Source organism: Nestor notabilis, unplaced genomic scaffold, assembly GCF_000696875.1.
Source record: "Nestor notabilis isolate BGI_N333 unplaced genomic scaffold, ASM69687v1 scaffold15938, whole genome shotgun sequence".
NCBI lineage: Eukaryota > Metazoa > Chordata > Aves > Psittaciformes > Psittacidae > Nestor > Nestor notabilis.
This window is the reverse complement of record NW_009938857.1, coordinates 1-24855: the sequence shown is the minus strand read 5'-3', so window position 1 is coordinate 24855 and position 24855 is coordinate 1. Positions and strand designations below refer to the sequence as shown.

Below are 24855 nucleotides of genomic sequence, written 5' to 3'. Positions count from 1 at the left end.
TATTAGAAGGCAGTGAATCTAAGACATTTGGCACAATGTGTCTAATAATCAACAGTATCTGTAGGGAACTAAAGGGAATTACAGGCTGCTGTAATTCATCATAATGATCAGCCTCCAGTACTTTCACTAACTGGATGAGGCTCTCCTGTTTTGGCTCTGACTGCTACATTAGCCCTGCTTAGGATAAGGAGCATGACGCGAGAGTGGTCGCTTCAGCACCTCTGATGAATTTACCAATTAGTGCTAACAGAGGAGGCAATTTTGTGATGAAGACCACAACTGCGAGACCATCAACTTGAAGCAACTGAGCAATCTTGAGGTCCAAACGACTTTCATTTCGCATTGACTGGCCACGTAACAGCAAGAAGCAAGCTTCTTACATCAGTTTATTTCTTTTGTGGCCAAGCTCCCAAAGAAATTATGCTGATGTCTGACTGCCCCCCTAATGCCTGTTGAGCTCATTTGCTGAGCTATAAAGCCCAAGATTAATTTTCTACAAGCCTTTCAGAACCTGAAGCCTAGCAAGACACGAACTACTGGTCCTACCTGTCTGGGGTTACCTATGTATTTTTATGTACATGTTGGAGAGACCATGATAAAAGAAAGGGAATGGGAGGATTTATGCAGCAGCCTATAAGTTAGCCTATAAGTAAGCCACCAAATGAGCTGCAGTAGCTCCACTGCTGCCACAACAACAGGCCTTGGCTTTCCTTTGAATATGCTTTGAACTTGAAATGCTGAAGCACAGCCTGAGTCCAGGCACAAAGACTTGGCTTCAAAGCTGCACACAGCCTTTTTTGGGGATGAATAAACGGGGTAGGAATCCAATCCACTTCTGCTGATCTAGATAATGGTCACCAAAAACCCACACAGGGCAGAGATACACAGTGTATCCTGAGGAAGAAAAGCCTGCAGGAAGCTAGTCCTAAATAGACTCAAAATTTCTCTGCTACAAATCTTTATCAGATGACACCACATTATAATAAATACTAAAACTAGAGGAATTTCTATATTTTCTGTCCTACAGTCTGCAACTCTTCAGATAACTGAATAATTTGGATAATTTGTTCTCAAAGGCAATTAACAGCTGACTTTAAAATTGCTCTTGGTGGGGTTCTTTTGTGTTAATGACACCAAAATAGTTATTAATCCTTAAGGGAAAATCAGCATTGCCAAACACAACCTTCCAGTAACCCCTGTAATGCCAACCCCTGCCACCAGTAAATCATTAAATTGGCTTATAATCAGGAAGTTGATTTGAAAAAATCGTGTTGAAGGTTTTTTGTTTAAATTTGCTATCTACGTGTTGTCTCTAGAGGTTACGTACTCTTATTTTTGTTCTTGTCCCTATTAAGACTGGAAATGTGTTTTAAGAGATTTTGAATAAAAAGACACTAATTGTTGCAGGAACTGGGACTTTCAGACAAACACAAAGTATTGGAAAACTGACAACACTGCAAGTTCTCTGAACTTGTGTATCTGCTCCACATTTAAAGCTGACCAAAATGTTATGGAAAAGGTCCAAATTACACCATCTCACAAGTGGAAGCATCAGTTTCCAGTAACTATTACTACACAACTCTGCTTGTTAACAAGCTGGGCAAGAACTTATAATCCTTTTTTGCTAATGCATGGTACTGATAACAATAGGTACTGCTACTGCAGCAGTGGGTAATGTGGACAGTGCAAAGGTCATTTTAGCTGACTACCATGAAGTGGAAAGTAATCCATCAACCTACCCCTGCCAACTGGTACTGCTGCACCAGCAAAACTACAGAAAATATTACAATAAAGACTAAAACAAGACGCCACCTGTCACTGCGATGGATGGAGCTCGAACAATGAATGGTTGGTTCCTACTTCTTTAAAGTCAGGAAAATTGATCGTGGAAGAGACCAAACTGGAGGCAGGAACAGACTGTACTGGATTTAGTTTATAATTAAGGGTCTTTTTGCTTGGCTAGTTTAAAGGCTGTTCTTGCTCTTAGCCCAACCCCATCACAGTAATTGGAGCAAGGGCAAAGGCCGTTCAGCTTTTTGGGGTTTGGCAATACGACAGCTATGTCTAATGGCATCTCAGTTACATTAAAAACAAGCACATATTTGGAAAGCAGGAAGCACACCTTGTTGCTCCCTTGGGGAGCCCTGCCCATGCGCTGGGGGACCATTCACTTGGACTGCCAAGCAGCACAGGGACAGCTTTAGCCATGCCCAGGCTTTGTCCCATACTATATTCCATTCCCCAGAGTGGAAGCTTGGGCAGGTGAAGGGAAACAAGTCCCGCAAATGGCAGGCTCAGGTGCTTCCTGCCCAGGTATGGGCTTTGTTGCTGACATCCTTCCTATGCAAGCATGGGGAGAGCCAAGCACCTAAGAGTAAGATCCAACCAGCACCCTGATCAGCTAAATAAACACCTCATCCATGTAACAAGGAGTGTCACAGGATATCTCAAACCCTGCCTCACCCGCACCAAGGCTCCTCCCAGTGAAGACAAGGCAGGTATCAATGTCCTGGAGAAGGTCCCTACACCCCCAGGCCCCTCAGCACACATATGAACCCTTAAACTGCTTAAGGTGCTGTGGAAGCGGAGCCACTAGATTGTGATGGCCTCTGCACGTGAGTCACTGAGCACCCAGCCACAGGCGCAGTAGCCCACCTATAAGTAACGCTGCCTGCACTGCTGTGTTTCTAACCTACCTTGCCTCCCCTGCAGCAGAGGAACAAACCCCTATCTTGCCTCTTACGGAGTCAGAGAAAACAGATGACATATTTTTCACAGCGTGAATTTTCAGTCAGTGTAATCAATGACTCTTTTTATTAATTGCTAAAATAACTGTTTCTGAAAGCACTCATCAGAGTTCTGCCTTTAGCAAGGCATTAGGGGGCTGTTGCAGAGGCTCAGAGCACAATTACACCGGTAAATGTGTATTAACTGCCCAGACTATTATGTTGGGCACAATTTATGATGCTATTTGTAAGTGATTTATTCCTGAGGAACAGACTGCAGATCAGTAGCAATGGAGAGAGGTAACATCTCTGCTGTGTCATGCAAACATGACCTTGACAGAAACAACAGTCTGCCTAAATGCAGGTGTGGGCCTGAAGCCAAAAAGACACTTAGGTGCTTAAGTGAGGCTTGGTAGAAGTAAGGCACTTAAGTCTATACTGGTGCATCTTAAATCCCCTTCCTAGCCTTGAAAGCAACTCAAACTCAAGCATTTTCACCACAATGCCCCAGACATCTCAGCTTGCACAGGTCACTGCAGCCATGGTGGCACCAATGAGATCACCACGTAGCACGTGCCCTACCCTGCCACAGCCCCTAATGCACGCATCTCCCTCCTCTCTCTCACTCTGTGAGCACCCTTCTTTCATGCTTGCTCAAAGAAGCTCCATGCAAGTTGCAGGTATGCCCACCACCCTTTGAAATAAGGTGGCGATGGAGGTGGCCACTGGCTCTTCTGCAGCAGCCCATAGGTTATAAGGTACTTGCCCAGCCTGACCTGCCGTGAAAGTACTGCCTGCTGAAACAGTACTGAGAGTACTGTTGGAAGAGCTCTGCTTTTAAGGAAAAAGTTGGTATTCATGGGGCTGGAGAGAGGGAGACACTAGAAGACTGGGATAGGAATCTGCATTCCTATCTGCTGCAGTGGATGTGAGACTGCACATCCTGAGAGCTCTACCTGCAACTGGTCCGTTGCACCAGCAGGTACGTTTCCAAAGGATGAAACCATGCTTTGTACAGAGAGTTTAAACACCTGCTTTCAGGGGAGGGTTACAGGCTGGGACTCCTGAAGAAAGGCAGATACCTAAATCATAGAATCACAGAATAGTTAGGATTGGAAAGGACCTTAAGATCATCTAGTTCCAACCCCCCTGCCATCTTGATCTTCTCTATGGATTACGGCGCTACTCTTTCCTGTAGCACTTCTATGTTGGTTAGGCTGGTGTCACTTGCTCAGTGTCCTGGTATTTGCAATTACTTCCTCAAGTTTCCTCATTTACTGACTAAATTAAAGCAGTGGATACAGCCACTGGGACCAGGCACCTGGGAACTGGATAGGCATCTATTTTACATCTGAAGTTCACCCCAAGGGAAGGGAAATAACAACTTACAAAGGGGTTTCAGGAAGCTATTACACATCCTGCCAGCAATCCTGGGTTACTGGAGTCTCTATTATAGACTCTAGTGCCCAAATCTAATGAAATTTGGTTTACAGTGGTTTGCAATACATATTACTTTTTCTTCTCTCCGATTTAAAAAAACTAATACCATAACCACTATACTTTGTTTTCCTACGCACTCCTATTCTCCAGAGCATCCATCAGTTGTACAATCTCCTTTAAAGCCCCTCTCCAGGGTCACACTTTGCCTCCTCATTGTCTTTCCATGTTTGCAGAAATCACAAAAAAACCCCTGTCTTGCTACAGGAGAATTGCACCAAAACAAACTCATGCCTTCAATCCCCAGTACAAAGTGCAGGATGGCACTTATACTACAAAATCAAACCACTAAATTCATGGTAGAAAGTTCAAAATACAGCCAAGCATTGAATCCTTTCAGGAGCATACAAGCATACATGGACATTTTGAAGCAGCTGGCACAAAGGCAATTGAATCATGTGTCCTAGTGTTCCCTAGTGTCACTGTGCTGCTCTCCTCCTCCTCTGCTGAAGAAAAGCATTCATCATGACACACAGCACACTACTTCACCCTGAATGATAAATGATGATGCATGACCAGCAGAAGTAATCAAGGCATGAAAAAACAATCACAAATGAAACAGATTACAGCTTAAATGAGACTGAAATGGGAATACAGGAATAAGCCACTTCACATATTTACATTCAGCTAGAAATGATTATGAACTGTGGGTTACTGTTCCATGTGAAATTCATTTTCTGCTTCTTAAACTGGAGCTTCCAGAAGGGAAGTTTCGGGGCCTCGGGCCTGTATTTTAAATCAACTTGTTTTCCCAGTTAGGATTTTTAGAGAGCACATAGAGGGCAGGAGACCTGCTGCAGAGCACCCAGCGCAAAGCCTGCCATGCAGTCATGCATCGCAAAAGAGCTCAGTCATGCCAGACCACCGGGCCAAGGTTTCGCAGCATGCAGCCGTGCGAGACATCAAGCTCAGGCAGGGTTGATGCACAAGGTTTCTAACCTCCTTCTCTCTTTCTGATCTTCTAGGTTCCTTCCTAGCCTTTCTCTTCTGGTTTTTCTTATCTTTTTCGTCCTTGATTTCCTTCACCGGCACAACTTTCTCCTTGACTATTTCTGAGGTGTGTGCTGTGTGGATGCTCATTGACCATTCAGAAATAGCATTGGGATCCCAGTAAGAGTTTTCAGTATTGGCAGGGAGAAGGAAGGAGTTAGCTCCCGGGGTGGCATACTCTACAGAGCTGGACTCCACCGGTTGAAATTCATAATAATCCCACTCCAAGCCACTGGAGGTCATTCTTCAACTAATTCTTACAGCTCTTACCGTGGTTTAAAGAATTTATCTGTAGAACATGAAGTGAGTGTTTTAATCTCTCCACAACAGTTAGCAACTTCCAACAAGTTTCTGCTTATCATGTGGCAGGTTAAAAGTTAGTCTTGCATTCATCCATCAGCTAAAGAGAGTCAACTCCAAAATAACATGTGCTTAGGTTTCTCTTGTTATTTAGAAAAACAAAATCTAGGTCATTTTTTTAGAAACTGGAGATGTTACCACAACAATGCCACAGACAAAAATCAACTAAGTAATGTACTTTTCAATTAAATATGATACTACCCACTCTTGTGAGCGATTTAGTCTCTGGACCTAAAACTGTATTCCTGAAAAACAGCAATTAAACATATAGATGTTAATCAACATTGAAACTAAGATGCCCTCACTGCCAAATAAGCACACAGTAAAAGTGACCGAAGGCATCATCAATAGATGTCAACTAAAACAGAATACAAATATATTCTGTGGGGCATAAATAAAGAGTAAAAATTAATTTTATACGTTGAAACAATAAATACAGAACCTTTTTGAAAACCTAGGTAAATGGAAAGCAGAAATATTTTAGTTAATACCTTTCACAAGCAAAAATCTTCACTTGGAGTTTTAGCCTTCCCCCTCTTCTAAGACAAATCCACACACACCGTCTGAGACTCTGCAACTCCTGAGGCACTCCCTCAAATCCAACCAAATTACTAGTACTAAACACAGAGCTAAAATCTAAATACATTTTAAAGAGACAGCATCTGTGAATCAAGCATGCATCTATTCTATTCAGATTAGTCACCACATTTAGAAGCAGTATGCAGCTGCTGTGAACAAAACCCCTGCAAAGCTTGCAAGGCAAGTAAAATAGGGCTTCTACAAGTTAAGCACTTCTCTAGTGCAAGACTCTTTGCTAAACCAAAATGATGCTATACACTGATTTACTGTTTCTCCATTATGGGTATCACATTTACATATAAACAGCCTAGATTTTATTCCTAGCGGATTACAAAAAACCCAGACTTACTCAAAGAACAGTTTTCACAGAAACCCAATTTGACCAAATTGGTGGAAGCTCTTTCATTCTTGGAGCAACACTTGCTCTTCTCAGGAAAACTGACAGTACTTGTAAACCAGCTACAATATGTCTTAAATATCTGATGAATCATTTTTGCAGGGAGAAGTCAAAAAATATACTCAGGATACATATGAATAAACTGATACTCACATTACACTTGCAAATCTGCTCCATTTCACACACAGGGAAAGAATAAAGAGCACAGGAAGCAAAGTTTCTTCCTAGAAAAACAAGATTCCCAGTAGCAAGCTATACCTGTAGCCTGGGGTACAGGCTGTACCTGTACCCCAGTCCTAAGCTTGTGAGACAGACAGCTCACATCTCACAGGGAAGCAGCTAGTCATGCGGAGAAGAAAACCAGTTTTCCAATTTCTACAGATATTTAAGACTCTCTAGATGCATACAAATGCCTGAGGGGATTTTCAAAAGGCACCTAGACATTTTCACTGTATTTTTAGCAGTCATACAAATGCCTCACCATTGGACCTCTAGGTCCTTTGAAGAATCTTCATCTTACTTATTACAGGGGGAACAAAAGCAACCCTTCCTCAAACTTGTTCCAGCGTACTATTAGAAGTTAGCAACGAGTCTGAAGAAGTCATGGTTTCATGGTTATTCAACTGCTGTTGTGTATTTCAGCCTCCACCTTTGTTCATCACAGTGAGATAACTAAAACCACGTTACTAGTCACTCCAATATGCCTTTAAGCCTGGTCCAAGATCAAAACTATTCTTACAGAAAACTGAGAAATTCCACTAAATTACATATTTTACCAAATGAAAACAAACTACCATTTGCTAAATTCAAAGCTGTTTTCTTTGTGCTGATGCTTCACCACAAAACAGCCTCACAGATGTAACCATCCCCACTTTGAGTACAGCTGACAACAAGATGATTTCCCTGTGACACTGCACAGAGCTCCAGACAGCTGCTCAATACTCTACTTGCTGTGGCATGTGTCTACGCAAAAGCATCTCCCACTTCAGGCAAACATCACAACAGATCATGTCCCCTACCTGACACCCTCCAGTGGGTTCCCACAGAGTACAGCGAGCTCTTACTTCATTCCTACACCAAGTGGCAGACAACGACTCTCACTACTACTTACACCCGGCACAACCAGAGCTCTCATAAAGCTCTGCAGCTTGATCAAGAGGACCAAGCTATTCACTGAAAACCACCCTGTTTTACATTGTCTCCCATGCAGTTTTACATCTCCAATTTAGAAAACAGAGAAACAGATTTTGTTTTCATTTAATCCTACTTCAAAGAAGTGACCATCTACTGTTACTTGCAAATTACCTTTTCCCCTCCACCCCAAGCAAGAAGGTTGTATCTACTTACATCATCCTGAATGTCCAGGTCACAACCTGCCTTCAACAAAACCTGGACAACATGGAGATGACCCTTGTGGGCAGCAAGATGCAGGGGCGTCCGGCCATGCTATGAACGTGAAGAAAATAGTGGTAATTTAAGATCAATTTTTGTGCATGGTAGTTAAGCAGAATTTTTATCTGCTTTCCCTTGTTCTTCTGTTCATACCTCACTCTCTGAAACCTGCAATAGCAGCAGCTGACATATATTAGTGTACCAAAGGCCTTCCCTTAGTTTTGTGTATGTTGAAAACTCCTCCTCCCCCTTCTCTAACATTTCAGTTTATCCCAATGATAATCCACATGATATTCATGTAAGCATACTCCCTTCAAATTTGGATTTGGCTTTGTTATCCATGCCTAAAGAGAACTCATGACCCATTGTTTCTTTCCCCCTGGAATGCAAAATTGTCAACCACTTCCAGCTTCACCCAGTAGGACCAAGTTGCAATAGCAGCGGGCTAATTCATATACTGTAATGGGTACCATCTTTGCAATAGGAATTAGACTTGATGAACTGTCGTGTATGACGGATGCTCTCCTTAAAAGGAATGGAAAACCTGTAGTTGCTCCCAGTGACTTCATATGTACAACAACCAACCTCCTTTTGCCAAAGATCTATTAGGTTGTTTTAGATAAACCTTATTTTTAAACATTACAAAGGTCTAAGCCACAGGAAAGTAAGGGTATAAAAAAGTCATGAGAAATTCAATTTATAGTGTAATTAAGGACCTTTTTCCCAATAAACAGAAGGACAGAAACACTTTAATTAATGAGATGGATACATGTTGTGTTGTTTTAGGAGAAAAAACAAAGATTGAAATTTGACAGTAAAATCAATTAAAATTAAAAACAAACAAACAAATGAACGAACAACAACAAACCAACACCCCCCAACAAATGGGTTCAAAAAGAATCTAAAGTGAAATGAGAAGAACAATAGTTACTTGTAGCTGAGCACCACTTGATCATCCTTTGACAGATTTTAAAATGAAATATTTCAGGAAGTGGGGAACACGTTGCTTCTCCTAAAAGAGGCATAAGAATTGAGACTGAGAGAGGGAAGAGATTTTAAGAGGTAGTCTGGACAACAGAGAAGAGCTATAACAAGCCATTCCCTAAACATTTAAGCCATACAATCTGAAAAACTCAGAAGGGAGAATCAAGAATTCCTTCTCTAGGAAGTGTATGTGTGTATGTATCTATATATATGAAATCTCAAAACATCAACATGAAAAGCAAGTGAAACACCTTAAGAATTGTTAAACAGCAACACTCCAAAACTGTTCATTGCAAATTTTCTTTCATTGCAATTAAGAAAACAGGATTCCAGCCATTGCTAAAATCAGAGTATCTTCACAAAGAATTCCATTTTCTCCACTAGGAATTTTATGAGATAAAGAGGAGTTACATTATTCTTCACCTGTATCTATTCTACATATCTATTTCTCCATTACCATAGCTATTTTCTGTTTTTCTACCCAATGATTTAACGTGCAAAGGAAGATAATCGGCCCTAATCTATCACCTACAGAAGGAGAAAACACCTGAAGAGCTGACTGACTGCTAGGGGCCTGAAGTAAGTAGAAGGCAACCATCAACTCCCTGAGGTTTTAAGCAACTTCTCTAGCAGGAAAGCTTCTTCAGGTAAATAAAAGCACAAACTCAAGGCAGGGTTACATTCACACAGCAAATCCCAAACTTGCATAGCTGGTAAAGCCATGGGAATTCAGCCTCTTCAGAGCAAAAACGAAAACCAGTGCACCCACAGAATGGCTGGGAACAAAATGTCCATGTCATTACTGAGTAGCTGTGCAATGCTTCGAAAACATTAAACATTGATTAATTCTCCTGCATTAACATTGATTAATTGTCCTACATTATCGATCTGAAGGGATAGATCTAAGGGAGAAGTCCTTACCCACTCTGACACACGGGTCTCAAAACCCCAATGTTGGCTCTTGTTAGCAGCAGCTTCTTCCCATGTGGGGAACTTCCACACCTGCCCTGCCGAAGGCATGGGAAGAGCTCGCTTTTGGCTGTCACCACTGTCCCTGGGTGCCATCCAGCCTGCTGCCTGGGGGCTTCTTGCTTGACCTGGTCACAGGTCCCTGAATGTCTGCCCCTTCTGTGAAGGGCACCGAGCCGCACCGAGCACAGCTCCTTCTCCATCAGCCTGGAGGAGAGCCAGGGCTATGTCACTGTTCTGGGTAACTCAATAGCAAGCAGTATAAAAGCCTCCAGGCAACGCGGGGGAAAAAGTTAAAACGAGAAAGGGGGGAAAAAAAAGACAAGCCAGATTGACAAATCATTCCGGGATATGAACAATATGTTTGGATTATGAATATGTGCTCCAGCATGTTCATGGTTATGGGTTCAGACTTTCCACATTACTTAATGGCAATAAGTAAATCACCTAATCCAGGCCTTTCCCTTTCTGGCAGGTTACTAATATATCATGAAAACAAATAATTGCCATCTGTGCACAGAGCAGAAAAAAATCCCAGAGAAACCCAACTTGAAGCCAGCCCCTGTACTTGAAAAGGAAAACATTAATATATCCCAGCAGGGAAACTTTCTGATAAGATAATCATCTCTAACCACTGAAAAAATGCTGACATGCAGCCAAAGGTACTTTGCTAAAAGTGAACTATGAAAACAAGAGTGTATTTCAATACGACCGACAGGTTTTCCCCACCCAAGACACCTTCCTAGGTGATCACCAAAGAGAGTGATCACATAGGAAGCACAAGAAAAGAAGATCTGGATCAAATGACCTTCACATGCCCATTCAGTGCCTTAAGACACATTAAAATAAAGCCACCCTAGGGAACAGGCTTATCTGAAGGAGGCCCCAGGGAGCACCAAGTTCTCCTGTCACTAGGACCAACCTGTCCCACATCCTCAATGGTCAGCCTTCCCATGCTCATGGCCAGCTACAGGAGATGGGTGCCAGAGGAGGAGAGGGTACTTGCTGGAGAGCTGCAAGCGAGGGCTACTTGGCTGTTCCTCTCACTCAGCAGAGATTCACCTTAACTGTGCATTTCCACTACCATCATCCCCAAGTGTTCAGTAACTTCAGCCAAGTTCCCAAACCCCAGGGTTTTGTTTTTAAAAAAAAAAAAAAAAATTACAAAAAAGCATTACTGAAACAGAAAAATAAAGGATTCTTTTCATTCCAGAGAGTTTGTGTGGAGATTCTCTACCCAAAAACAGTTTCAGAGGCATTCCACCTATTGAAGACTCCTAAAGACCTTCAGAGACCAGAGCTATTGCACACCTGAAGTCCTTGAGCTCTTCCCACTACAAAGGGACTATAAATGAAAACTGACTGTAATGAGGACGGGAGAGTGGGAAGGAGGATCAATTCCAGCACATTACACTGATTAGAGGCTCGGGCTTTTGGAAAAGCACCGATCATCTGAAGATTAATCATAACTCTGCAAGAACTGACACTGCCAGATTTTCTTTTTCTTCCCAGTAACATCAAAATGAGAGCAGAGATGGGCAGTACAGCTGGACAGTGTTCCAGTACAGGCAATGGGAACAGTGGAAAAACACTCCCACCCACCTCCCCACACAACATACACATACGTGCACAGGTATGTAAGTACATAGGGCATGCGTACACTAATCCAGAACAAACTGTGAGGGAGAGGCAAGGTAACTGGGGTGCCCCTCATGCTGTGATAAGAAACCTGGAGCACAGCAAGCTTTGGAGATAAATGTTCAATGGATCCAGGCTACAGCGGGAAGCCCCAGCAGCAACAGTCAGAGCTGCTTGTGTCTTCATGTTTCTAAGTCAAATCAACAGCCCACAAAGTTTTACTCTCACAATAATGCATCCTACCCAAAATATTTTGGGGCAAAAGAGATGAAAGCAGACACACAAATTTCACTCTGCATGTCTCTTTCTCAAACACATTTCACACTCACCACTGCAGCACCAAAGAGTGGGTTTATCTGAATACACACATGGGTCCTAGTGGGAAAAGAAACATACAGAATCACAGAATGGTTTGGGTTGGAAAGGACCTTAAAGATCACCCATTTTCAATCCCCTGCCATGGGCAGGGACACCTTCCACTAGACCAGGTTGGTCAAAGCCCCTATGTCCAACCTGGCCTTGAACACTGCCAGCGATGGGGCAGGCACAGCTTCCCGGGGCACCCTGTGCCAGTGCCTCACCACCCTCACAGGGAAGAACTTCTTCCTAATGTCCAACCTAAACCTACCCTCTTTCAGTTTAAAGCCGTTACCCCTTGTCCCGTCCCTACATGCCCTTGTAAAAAGTCCCTCTCCAGCTTTCTCGTAGGCCCCCTTTAGGTACTGGAAGCTGCTCTAAGGTCTCCCTGAACAAGAATATACAAATGTCTCCTAGATGCTTATTGCAAGCAGACCCTAAACCCAGGGACTGCTTAACATGCAGATTATGGACTTAAAAGCTTCTGAGCATTTACAAACATCAACTGTAACAGCTTGGAGGGTTATTACAGAAATACAAATGAGAGACTGCTGCAACTTGGGATTAATGAACCAATAAAGCACTCATTCATATAAAAAAAATACGTAATTTGGACTTCTATTCAAATGTATAGAAATGCTCCAGCGGGCAACAAATCATGCAAATGCTCCTGTGCCACAGGCTTATTGACAAAATAAATGGGACTACGTTGCACTAAGGCTGCAACTTCAACAACCCCGACACGCTGCTATAGCTGTGGGGAGTATCAGGTTGCAGGCAAGCACAGTAAACAGCGGCATGAACTGCAGCAGTAAAATGCGAGGGGAGGGCTTGTGTTTGTATTTAATCTGCAGTCTGACTTCCAGGCATTGACAGGCAGCTGTTGATACATACCATTTAAAAGCAGAATTTTCTTAGAGCAGCTGCCAATGTGTGCACTCTGCAACCAAATCTATGCAGGGGGGCCTCAGCACCACCAGCCACATGATCCTTCCTTCTGTTTATTTGTAGATACTTTTACGCAAGTACATTCAGTTTTCTATCTCACCCTGCTCTTGTGCTGCGCCAGGACTATTACTTATTCATCCATTCTGCACTTACACAAAAACATTCTTATCCACCTTTATTAGAATGCTTGAAAACAAAAAGCAAGTGTTGTCACACTGATGATTTAGGACTGTTCTCCATGAATAACCTGCTCACTCGGGTCAGCAGAAAGTTCCTCATTGACCTCAAGAGGCATTCAGCAAGTCCCTAAATGCTCACTGGTCCCCCTTTCAGTTATTTTTATTGTTTAAACCAGACACAAACAGTTTTTCAAACTGAAGGAGCACAAAATGTGAAAGCACCAAAATGTATTTTTTTTCTATCTTAACTTAAAAAAAGAAAAAAAAAGTGATTGTTTTAAAGAACTCAACATGCTCTGAAGTTGAAAGCCTGATGGCAAGACTGCAAGTAGCTCAGCATTACAAAAGCATTGCCATATAGTAGGCTTGTAATGAATGCTACTAATTCAAACATTAAATCAAACAAACAGAATTACTGAATCAAACCTGAAGCACTACCTTCTGCATTTCTATGGGTTTTTTCCAAATAATCATCCTGCCTCCAGTATTCGATTTTATAGCTATGATCATAACGCTGTGCTCTGCAGAAAAGCTATATCCTGCTTCTCTTTGAAAAAATATTCATAAACCCCATGGTGCTGTACAAGTTACATTTAAAGTGCCTGTACTACCTTTATGGCTTTCTCTGGCAATATTTTTCATGTTTAATAGAGAAGCAGCACACTCCTCTCTACGTGCTTGCTAATACACAGCTTTTTCTGGCCTTATTAATTCTCACTACTGAGTGTTCCACCCTGTGCTGCAGCACCCCAGTGAAACACAACACCCAGGAACACTTCTGTTTTGGTGAGCTGTAGTGCAGAGATTCAGACCTGGAAATTTCATCTCTGGGCACTGAGCAACCTGACGTTAACAGCTGCCATACCCCCAAAGTGCCTTGTTTCATCCAGTTGATGCCTGGAAGGTGAAATCCCACCTCTCTTCATGCTCCAGGCACCCTTCTGGGGACAAGCTCAAGAGAAGAGCTGAGCTGATCTGAGACATCACTACCACCACTCCTCCTGTGCTACTCCTAGCAGCCCACAGCCCTCTCCCCAGTATACCTCAACTCACAAAATCAAAGAATAACCCAGGAAGAAAACATCCTGGGAAAACAACAAGGCAGAGCAGCTCAGCAAAAGGCACAGCACTTTCATGTCAAAGATGCAGCTGTCAGTTAGCAAAAGAAAGCTCTACTACAAAAGGACTAAAGGAAGAGACCAGCTTTCTTGCGTGGAAGAAAAGACTTAATTTTACAAAGATCAGGTTTTAATTTTCTGGCTTTTGCGGCATATTCACCAAAATACTTTATAAAGGCACCTGCTTGTTGGATCAGGCAATTTGTATTATCAATTGTTCGGGGTATTTCTTGCCCTTATCATAAAGAAATGCTATAAATTTCACACTTGTGAAGAAGATCAGACAAAAAGACACCAAAATGGAAATTATTCATTAGCCCTTTGAGCTGCGAAGCCTCTGCAGAGTGCTAGGGCCATCTCTTCCTTGGCCACAGCCCCATATGGTTGGTGGCAGACATCCCAGCAGCAGAACAAATGCTTGATGTATGTGCAACATAGTGCCACCAGCCCTCTCCCCCTCTGGCCTTCCTGATGTCAGATCGTAACAGCAGTGTGACCTCATGGCCATCAGCTCTTCTTTACATATTTTAAAAGGCCCCAAATCTGGAACGAGCCCCAGTGTCCCCCACTGGAGTCAGGGGAGTAGTACACTTCCATATCAACTTTGCATGCACAGATGTTTTCCTAGTAATGATGCCAAAACAAGTGCATCCCCAAGGAAACACTGAAGTGAGCACCTGGACACACAGATTCTCCAATGAACTTTATTTCTTTCATATTCTTCTTCTTCTTAAAGAAATCATCTACTCAGAGGTGACAAGAATTAAATACCATTTTGCAACTGAATTGTTGTTTACTGAAGCAGCAATTAACCACATCATATGACCTTCCATATACACAATAAAAATAGAACTGGATGAACTTGTCAGCTATCCAGTATTTAACAGTACTTTGTTACAGAAAATATCCTTTATTTTCCTTCAGCTATGCTCAATCCTGATTGAATGAAGAACTCTCTAGCACTTAACTCTAGATTCTGGTCACTTCAAGCTGTGGCTCTGCATGGTGTTTTTCACAAGAATTGGTTTGAGCTTATAGATGTGTATCAGAAAAACATTTAAAGCCTAAAGTGATGTGGGAACTTTTTTCTCCCTTCAAAGAGCTTTGTCTCTGCATGTCTTCTTCCAGTATGCAGGAACATTGGCTGACAAGTACAAAAGCCTTTTTATTTTATTTTGAAGCAAATCCCTAGAATTTAAAATCAATTTAACAGAACAAACTGAAAACTATGAATAGAAGTATAGGACATACAGGTAAAACACAACTAAGGCATGCACATGAGTAAATTTATTTTTATGCATCAGTTGCAGTAAGTTTTAACTTGAGGAGGGGAGAGGGCTCTGGGTTTCAATTGATGCAAAAGCTTGATCAATAGTTTACTGCTACAAAAAGCCTGCCATCTAACTTCCATCCTAAAATTAACAATCTCTATCCAGAAAGTAGTTCTTATTTTTCACCTTTTTCATTTATTGCAAGACTGCAGAAAAACCTGGCTCTCTGATGGCTAAAAAACCCCTTTAAATTTCCAGTTAAAATATACCTGAGGCTAATTTATACACGCTTGCTCCTGTGACAACCTTGTTGTGACTTTAAATGTCTCTTTCTCCTTCCAGCTTTTGTGTGTCATCAGATTAGCAAATCAAGCTCTTGCAGGGTATGTTTATACAGCCTTTCATAGGCAAATATGCACATGCTCTCCCTATACAGCTAGCTGGCTGTGTGAGAGCCAGATACAAACTGGATGCTGTGTAGACCTGCATAGGACATTACTCAGCCTGAACTGATTGGCTTTGATGAGGGCAGCAGCTTGGTCTTACACCTCTTGGGTGACATTAACCTCACCTCCATCTGGCTCACAGCATGGAAGGAATGAGTGTGTGCCTCCAAAATACCCCCACCCCCCCCAAGCCTTGGTTGCTCCTTTGAGAGCCTCTCTATTCCTCTGTGCACTCCTCCAGCCTTCTCTTCTGGGCAGAGCCTATCACCAGGCTACCCGAGTACCTCATCTGTGCTGTCTGCCGATGTGCAGGGATGCATCCAGCTTTTGTCATCCCCCTCCCCTGGGTTCCATGGGGATGACCTACAACCTCTCGGAAATAGCTACAATCCTGTAGTACCAGGTCAGCTACAGGGATGGCCTCAGAGCTCACCAGGAAGCTCAGCTTCCCTACAGAAACACCAACACTCTGCACCTGGGTGCAGTTTTGCAGCCAAATGAGCTTTGCTTTGATTTTGCATGCAAGGGTTGAACAACAAAGCGAGTGCAAGAAGCAGGAAGCCACCTATACCATACAGGAAAGAAAAACTTGTCAACTCTAGTGACTCTGTATTTTATTAAATTAACCTGATTTTGCATTTGCAAGTCAGAGCTACACAATTTGCTTCTTACTGTAATTAACAGAAGGCATTGACTGTTGCGTAATAAACAACCTTAACAATGAGAAAGTGTCCATCTTGCACTGGAATTGCGGATCATGGCAACTAACTCCATGAAACAGTTAAATCAGTGGCATGATTATTCTGTCAACCATTACAAAGGACACCACATTTTATATTCAAACGCTGTGGAAGCTGGATGAAATTACATTAATACACAAATCTATGCAAAGTATAGCATCCTTTCAATCATTCTGTGTAGGTCCCTCAGCAGTTTCAAAGCTCATGATCTTAAAAAAACCCAGCCAAACAAAACCCAGCCATAAATCCCCAAGCTACCATTCAGACTTGTGTAAGTCGGTATTTCCTGATCTGTTACTGGCTATCTTTAACAGCTGTTCATCAGCTACAGGGCTGCTTGGAGAACAGAGCCGAACAGCCATCTTTATGGGACCATTCATGTTTATTACATCTGTGCTTTGTATCTACCAACAACAGGCCATTTAGTTTTGTTAAACAAAACCTACAAACACCAGTTGTCCTTGGATCACTCCAACTTTCAAAATACATACTATCTATAACTCAAACACTGCGAAGGGACTCAAAAACAACTGTCACTGACAGATAAAAAGAGGAAAAGACAGATTACTTATCAAATGTACTCACATTTGCTTTCTAACTGCAAATATTAGCTCCCATATATATATATAAAATGTTCAAAACCAATATGGAAATACAAATAAAGCTAGATACCATGGAAAACAATAGTTCATCAAAACAGGATGTCACAAATGTTATGTTACAGCTCTAAAGATCTAACTTGCCTAATTCTTTTGAAGGTTTTTTGCTGATCAAACCTTCTACACAACAGCCAATTCTATCTCCTCTTTTAAATGCTAGTATTATTTATAACATGTTGAGAGTCAGAAATAGATGAATATCTGTTTGTCTAAGCAGAAATCCTTCGATGCTGACCTTATCTCAAAGGTACAGAGAACACAGTTTGCAACCCCCAAGTCTGGAACTGACTGGGGACTCCATAGCACAAATCGATGAAGATGTCAGGTATAAGAGAGGCTGCTGTACCAAGCAGTGGCAAGAAATGCTTTCTGCATGCCTTTTCCCTATGCAACAGGTGGCTCCCCCGTCCCTTCACCCAGGAAGATGAGCGCTCTGAACCACCTTCCCTCAACAGTGCTGAATCTCTCCCTTCATCAGTTCACACAGTGCTCAAAAGTCAATGCATGCTTTGAAAAACGCCGCTGCCCCTCCATCGACACACCACATTTCTAAGGACACGGCGTTCACCACAGCTGCGTCTGCTGGGAAGGGTGTAACTACGAGACACGCACTACATTGTAAATTCACATGAGCTATTAAGTATAAACTGTAAGGAAATCCAAGCGCTAAGCCCAGTCACATTCAGACTGGTAAAGCCACAAGGGGATTTTCACAGACAATGGTTTAGGAGTTATGTTAGTTCCCAGGGATTTCGCAAAGCGTTTTTCTCTTGTTACCTTGGTAACGGCTACCTTGGCACCCCTGTTGATAAGCTGCACCACATTCTCCACTTGGCCCTTGTAGGCAGCTACGAGCAGGCGTTCTGAAAGCACGGCAACCACATCCTGCTGGCTCATGAATTAGGAGAGAAAGGTTTTCAGGATTCCTTGGTCCAAAAAACAAAGGCTTGGGATCGGTTCAAGCAGCATGCAGACAGGCGAGGAAGGACCCCAGCTCCCTGGACAGTGACGTTACTGCTATGCCATCCTCTGGACCTGTGGATCAGAAAACAACACTGCTGTCAGCAAGCTTTCAGAGACAGAAGCACTGCAGCAGCTCCTCGCTGGGTGTTTGCCTTCACGTTGCTTTGGAAGGGGGTCACAAAAAAGCCTCAAAGCTTCCTGAAGAGACTGCACTTCTGTTGCAGTGCTGAGGGATATAGACAGTACCACATAATGTGCCCTCAATCCCCTAGTTTGGGACAAACAATCCTGAGAACTTTTGGCCTAACCTGTATCTGTGTGGCCCCCTTTCATTCTGTCCTTCCCCCGGGGCTTCCCAGACTTTAATTAGACAAGGACAGGTTAACTACCTCTACTGCTAATAGTAGCTCAGCTTCTGTTGGCCAAAGAAACAAGAATAGTTTATAGTTTACTGGCTGCTGATACATATACACAAACCTCTGCCATGGAAGCACTGAGTGCAGTCAGTAATTAAAGGCAGCTGACTGTTCCCTCATGAGTGTAAAATGCTTCACAGCCTCTCCCAAGGACACCACTGTGTCCTGCAGTGGAGGGATCATGACCTGCAACTGGGAAACACTCATTTTTGCTGTCAGTGAGAAACGATGTTCCCCCTGCAGCGCTGACATCACGCCCCACTGACCCCAGCAACAATTCAGATTTAGCACTCATCACGCAAACTTGTGAGCGTGTTCTGCTTCCTGGGCTCCACTGGCCTGTCCAAAGGGCCATCAGACCGGAGAAAGGATTTCTGACAGAATTCCAGAAAATGTATCCACAGATCACTTTAAGCTGTAGGATCCAGAACCTGCCCAGTCTGGGAGGATTTCAGCTTTATCCGTGCTTTTCACGCGTTGGTATTTATTTGTTTCAGTACAGGAAAAACACCTTTGAGATAGCCAGTGTGTATCTAGATGATTTATCTTTCTCTCTTTCTTGAAATATCACTGCACTACTCCTTATCAGCTACCAGTATTACAGGCTTTGCGTAGTCTAAGTAATCGCTACAGGGACTAGATGATCTTGGAGATTGATAGCAGAATACAATGCCTCTCACCCTTACATTATCCCTTTGAATCCATCTCAAAACCAGCAATAACTAAAAGCTATTACTAAAAGCTATTACTGCTTAATGGCTTTGCTGCCCCCCTAAATTGATTTGTTTGTCTCAGTTTAGCTGATAATACAAAACCCTCCGCATCATAACCCCACCACTCAGAGTACTGACATTTTTGCTAACAGCTTCAGCAGGGAGATCAGCAGCAGACCAGCAGAAAGATTTAATTTCCACCCTCATACCAGGGTGCCACTCCCAGCAACAAGGAGAAAACGCATGGGTGGCTGTGGCATGTGAACTCCCCGCCTTTTAAATACTGGGGGCAAGACCTTTTAATGAACATGATTCCAGTGTTAAAGGACTGTACCCACCAGTACCCTTTCTCCAACAAAAAGGTGCTGTAGCCCTGTTTAATTAAATACTTAATAGGGTATTGTGATCTCCTGTGTCACCAAAGAGGTATCCAAAGTCCCTGGACCCTGCGGGATCACTGATGTACACTAAACATTCTTGGTCATGTATATTAAAACCATGCTGGTTAATTTGTAGTAGTAGATGATATTAGCAAAATTTAATATGCACTCCAGTGGTAATTTGGATTAATGAAACTTAAAACACTTTATGAGCAGTAATTCTTATAACACCCTTTGAGGTGAATAATATGCTCAAGAGTATTACATGCATTTTAGAAAAAGGCCCTTGAAAGCACAGTAAAGTTACTAGTTTTTATGAGGTTAAGGGAAAAGTTATGTCAGAGACAGGAAGTAACTCCAGATAATTGACTCTTAAATTCTATATATATTAGGTAATACTATTTCCAGGTAAAACAGTCAGGTTAGCTTTTCCTCACCTTCCTCTTGCTTTCTAAGTGTAAACGTGTTTGGATCAACATGGAAATAACCACACATTTATTCAGAGAAACAAGCCAAACTTTCTGGGCCTCAGAGGCAGCGCAACAGAGAACAGAGAATTGGTGCCACTGGATTGGTCTCACACCCTCTCTGTGACAGACAAGGTCTAGACACCCTGGTACCCTGGTAACATGGAAAAGATGGAAGACAGAAGAAAAACCTGCCAACTCTGCACCTTAAAACATCTGTGGTCAGACCCTGCTTGGTTTTCTTACCCCTTAAATTAAAAATAAAAACCCAAACTAAACAGTAACATCATTGTGACTGAGAGATTTATATAGTCACTGTGAAAATCTCACTGACATTTCTGAGCAATTTCACAGAAGCCGTAGATGTTCATTACATCTTAACCACACTGCTAGAAAAGTACCTGACTACATCAACTGACTCACAACAGTGCAAAGTTTAGTGCTGCTGGGGAAAAATCTAGTTAACAGGTACGTACCTGCACAAGGTAAACACTGCAAATTGTACTCCCTAGTTTGAACTTTTCTTCCTCTTTCTCACTGCATTCCCATCACTGCAGTACATTTCCCCTTCCCCAGAGATGAAGAGCCTCTTCAGCCTGCCATGTCCTGCCACACTGGAGTGACAGGCTGCAATGGCACTGCTGTTAATGTGTCGTTTGCCTTCTTGCCTCTTCCACTGTTTGGATCACTTATAAAAGCATAGCAAGGGGTTGATTCAGCTATTGGTCTTTTACGGATGTCTCTCACATTGGCCACGTCTCCAGCAGTACCGTCAGTCCCCTTTCCTCTAGGGCAGTCACATCACAAGCCTGGCTCCTGCACAGGGCTGTTTCACAGATGGACACTGGCACAACAGGTCATATTTCCCACGCCAGCTGCTTTACTTCACCTTAGCTGAGATTATTTGCAACTCAGAAAAGTGGATCCGATTAGGATAGGAGGCCCAGACAACTGTAATACCAACTTTCCTTTTCTCCTGAGCTGGTAGGAAAAGGCAATGGGTGACCAGTGGGAGAGGGAGGGGGAAGAACCCTTTCATTCCCCTCCCAGTGGAACCTTCTCCATCCCAGTGGCTGAATAAGCAGTGGCATCGCTCCCCCTGCCAGCTTTAACTCTCTACCTGCCGCAAACACACAAAGCATCTTTACTTGATCATGTCCCTGCCTCTCCCTCCAGCAGAAAGAGGAGGGTACCAGATGCCCAAGGACTGAAATTAAAAGCTTGACCACCCCTTTCACGCACAGATGGTGCAAAATGAACCACAGAACACAATTACAAGTGCTGTATCACATCCCTGCTGCCAGAACCTGCTTCCAGGATTAAATCCTTTATTATCACCCCCCAAATCCAGGAGCTCAGGGGAAGCACGGAGCTCAGAAATATTCAAGCCTTTTGCCTTCAAAACAACAACAAAAAGGATTTTGCTTAAATGTATTTTTAAATAAGCCATCTCTATGTTTCTTTAAGATCACTTACCTGGGATAGGCTGGGAAAGCAACACTGACTTCCCGAGGCTCTCCAGGGAAGCCGCCAGGTGTGAAGACCACAGGTTCAATTGCTCCACCACAGGGCAATCCCTTCCGAGAATAACCTGCTCACCCCATTGGCAGAGCTTGGAAAAGGACAGTTCGACCATGGATTAACATTCCTGACCAGCAGCAGTGAGGCACCATCCCCAGGTGCTGAGGTCCAGTCGCATCCCCATGGATGCTGCCTGCAGCTCAATGAGTCACACTGCTCTACGGATGCTCTAGGAGATGTTTGGCCAGGATGGCACAGGCGGGCAGCTGGCTGCTTGGTGGCAGGGTCTCAAAGCTCACAGCTCTGGCCTCTCTCCCGTGCAATAGGCAGAGCAGGCAAAAAGCACCCCACGCACCTTTCCCCTCCCCAGCTCCTTCCCCTCCAAACTGCTCGCAGGCTGCTTCAGCAGCTCTATCACCAAAAAAGTACAGGAAAGAAGATTTCTAAAAACCAGAGGGAAGTCCAGGACAGTCAAAGGTGTCATCATGAAAACCACACCAGTAGCAGCTATGTCTGGAAAACAGCAAAGCTCCACCACGTCAAGAACAACGTGCTTTTGGATGATACTTTTCTTGACAACAACATCAATACTATTTTGGAGTTAGATTTTATACCAATCAATGCTTTGAACTGGACACCTGCACAAAAGTCTGGTAGTTTACATGTTGCTCTCTGCATCTTTTCCTATTGTTTTCATCACATATTTGACCATACCAAGTGAAATTATCCAGTTTTCATATGGACAGTTGTGTGATTCATCACCCTGAGTATCAGCACGGTGGGACATCAGTGCAAACACTTCCTGGGCTTTTATTTCTTTTCACCACTTCTTGCTATTAATTACTCCAACAATGACTATTTAGCAGCCTCCCAGGGAGCATCTGCATGACAGCTGCTCATCACGCTTCCCACCACAACCAGACTGGACTGGTTGATGGCACTGCTCCACCCCAGCTGGTGGCCTTGTTACCACCAGAACCAACCTCCAAAGCTGCACCTGGCAAGCAGAATGCTTTCGGAGAGAGGCACAGACACAGGGAGATCAACGATGAAGATCAGGGGCAGTTTCAAGTCATCAGTTAAACGTCACTAATATCCTTGTACAAAGACAACTGTTTTTCTTCCTCTTCTTCTTACCTCTTCACCCTGACCCCACTCATCCAATATGCAGGTTATATACTTGCAGCTTGCCATATAACACGATTTGGGTTTCTTTATTTGGTTCATCTCATTGAAATTTCACAACTCTCCCTGCCCTCTCTTTCAATACCTGCCTGTACACACATGTCAAAACCATTCAGGACAAGGGAGCTCAACTCTCAGCAAGCCCTCAGTCAGTTGAGCACTATTTACATGACAAAACAGTGTCTATTGTTTGACAGGAGACAGTGTCTGTGTGCAAATACACATGCATGAGATATCTGGCTCCCATTTACATAAAAACAGTTAGGAGGTCTTTCCAGCTCACTGCTGTTTAAGGGAAATGCTGGAGCCCAACCTTCGGAATGAAGCAGGCAGGAAGCTGTGCTCGTGGGAGAGCAGGGTTTTACGTTACGCTCACACACAGTGGGGCTTCTGGATGGGAGAGCTGTCGTTCGCCATCATCTTCTGTGCAGGAGCCACCCATGAGTCAATTAAAACGCCACACAGATCCCACTGAAGCTGACTGCAGCACCTCACTGGGAGCAGAAGGTGCCAAAATCCTTTTCATAACAAACTCCCTTTGCTCCTCCACTGCTGTTTCCTCCTAACGTACATCCTTCTCTGCCAAGAAAGGCCTTCCAACCTCCCTACTCCACCAGCATGGTGGTTTTAGAGTCACTGCTTTTCAAATTACCTATAGCATGGGCTGTATCTGCCATTCAGTTTGAGGACCCCACTGCCCCCATGGTGGTGTGGTGGTGTAGAGGTCTCCTCCTCCTCACTTTTGATCTGAACACTCCTCCCTGCCAGCACAAGCAATCCCACTGTCTCCCACCAAATAAGCTATTTTGTCAAAATGATCCCCAATCTTTTTCTAATATACTAACAAATACAATGAAGCGTGGAAGACCTTGTTCCCTTCCCTTCTTTCATTTCCTTTGTTGCTTTCTGTTCTAGATAAAACACACTGTAGGTTTTTTTCCCCTTCCCTCTAGATCACTTTTTCCAGCTCTCTTGCTTGTTCATCCTCTGCTGTATTTCTTTCGAGGCTTGGTACTCAAAACCCCAGAGATTATTTGCAGACGACTCTTGATGTGAGCAGCCCTAAAGGCAACCTGGTTGCAAGGGGAGAAATACTGAGCAGATGATGTCTGCTGAAATACTGACATGAAAATGCCTGCTGGCCTGTGAGCCTGGGAACTGCCAGCCTTGGTGCCAGCAGCATCCTTTAGAAGCACAGCCACTGTCTTTGAAGTGCAGCTGGGTACCTAGAAGCCGGAGGCACCCTGAGACAGCATCGATAAGCACAAAACCAAGGGACTGTAACAGCAACTTATTGTCTGAAAAGGTGAAAAATAGTCTGGAAAAGGAGAAAAACATCCTGAGAAAGAAAGGATCAGTAATTGCCATTGGCTGTTCTAAGTGCAAGATCAGGAAAACAGTCTGGAAAATAAAAATTGGTCTGAAAGAACAGAAATCATCATCACCTATTTGCTCTCGCAGGTGAAAACCAGAAACTAACAGCACCTATTGGCTGTTTCAGGAGGTGGTGTCCTATGCCCTTTTATGTCTCCATGCTATAGAAAGAACTTAGTTTTTACCCAAAACAGAGCTTTCCCTCTGAGAATTTCCTGTACTGCATGTAGTTTTCCTAAACAGGTTGAGCTCCCTACGCGAACCTTCTACACGATCTTCTAGACAAGCTCTTGGACCCTCACCAGGGATGTCTGGCTGACTCCCAACTCCATGACAAGGATCATCTTTGAAGCAAGACTCTGCCTGTTACTTTCTTGGGTCCACTTATGGGGTCAGATCAGTTTGTCCTCCCACTTCAGGGATGGTTTTGCCTCCTTCTGGGATTTGCCTGATGCACTTGGTATCAGCAATACGATGAACATACATATGTATGCATGTAAGTAGTCTACCGGAAGTATAACTGCTGCTACATTATCAGTAAGTTTACTAGGAGTAAGTTTGTAGTAACCTGTAAAATATATATTTA

The 24855-nt window shown here is 43.3% G+C and overlaps 1 protein-coding gene across 1 annotated transcript in view; it reads right to left on the bottom strand.

Annotated features, from left to right (window-relative positions):
* The window catches only part of ANKRD6 (ankyrin repeat domain 6), a 33878-nt gene extending 15731 nt beyond the window's left edge, over positions 1–18147 (bottom strand). Inside the window, 2 exon segments of the mRNA XM_010019569.1 lie at positions 7897–7995; positions 18028–18147. Coding sequence (XP_010017871.1) covers positions 7897–7995; positions 18028–18147 — 219 coding nt within the window.
* Between the last annotated feature and the right edge of the window lie 6708 nt (positions 18148–24855).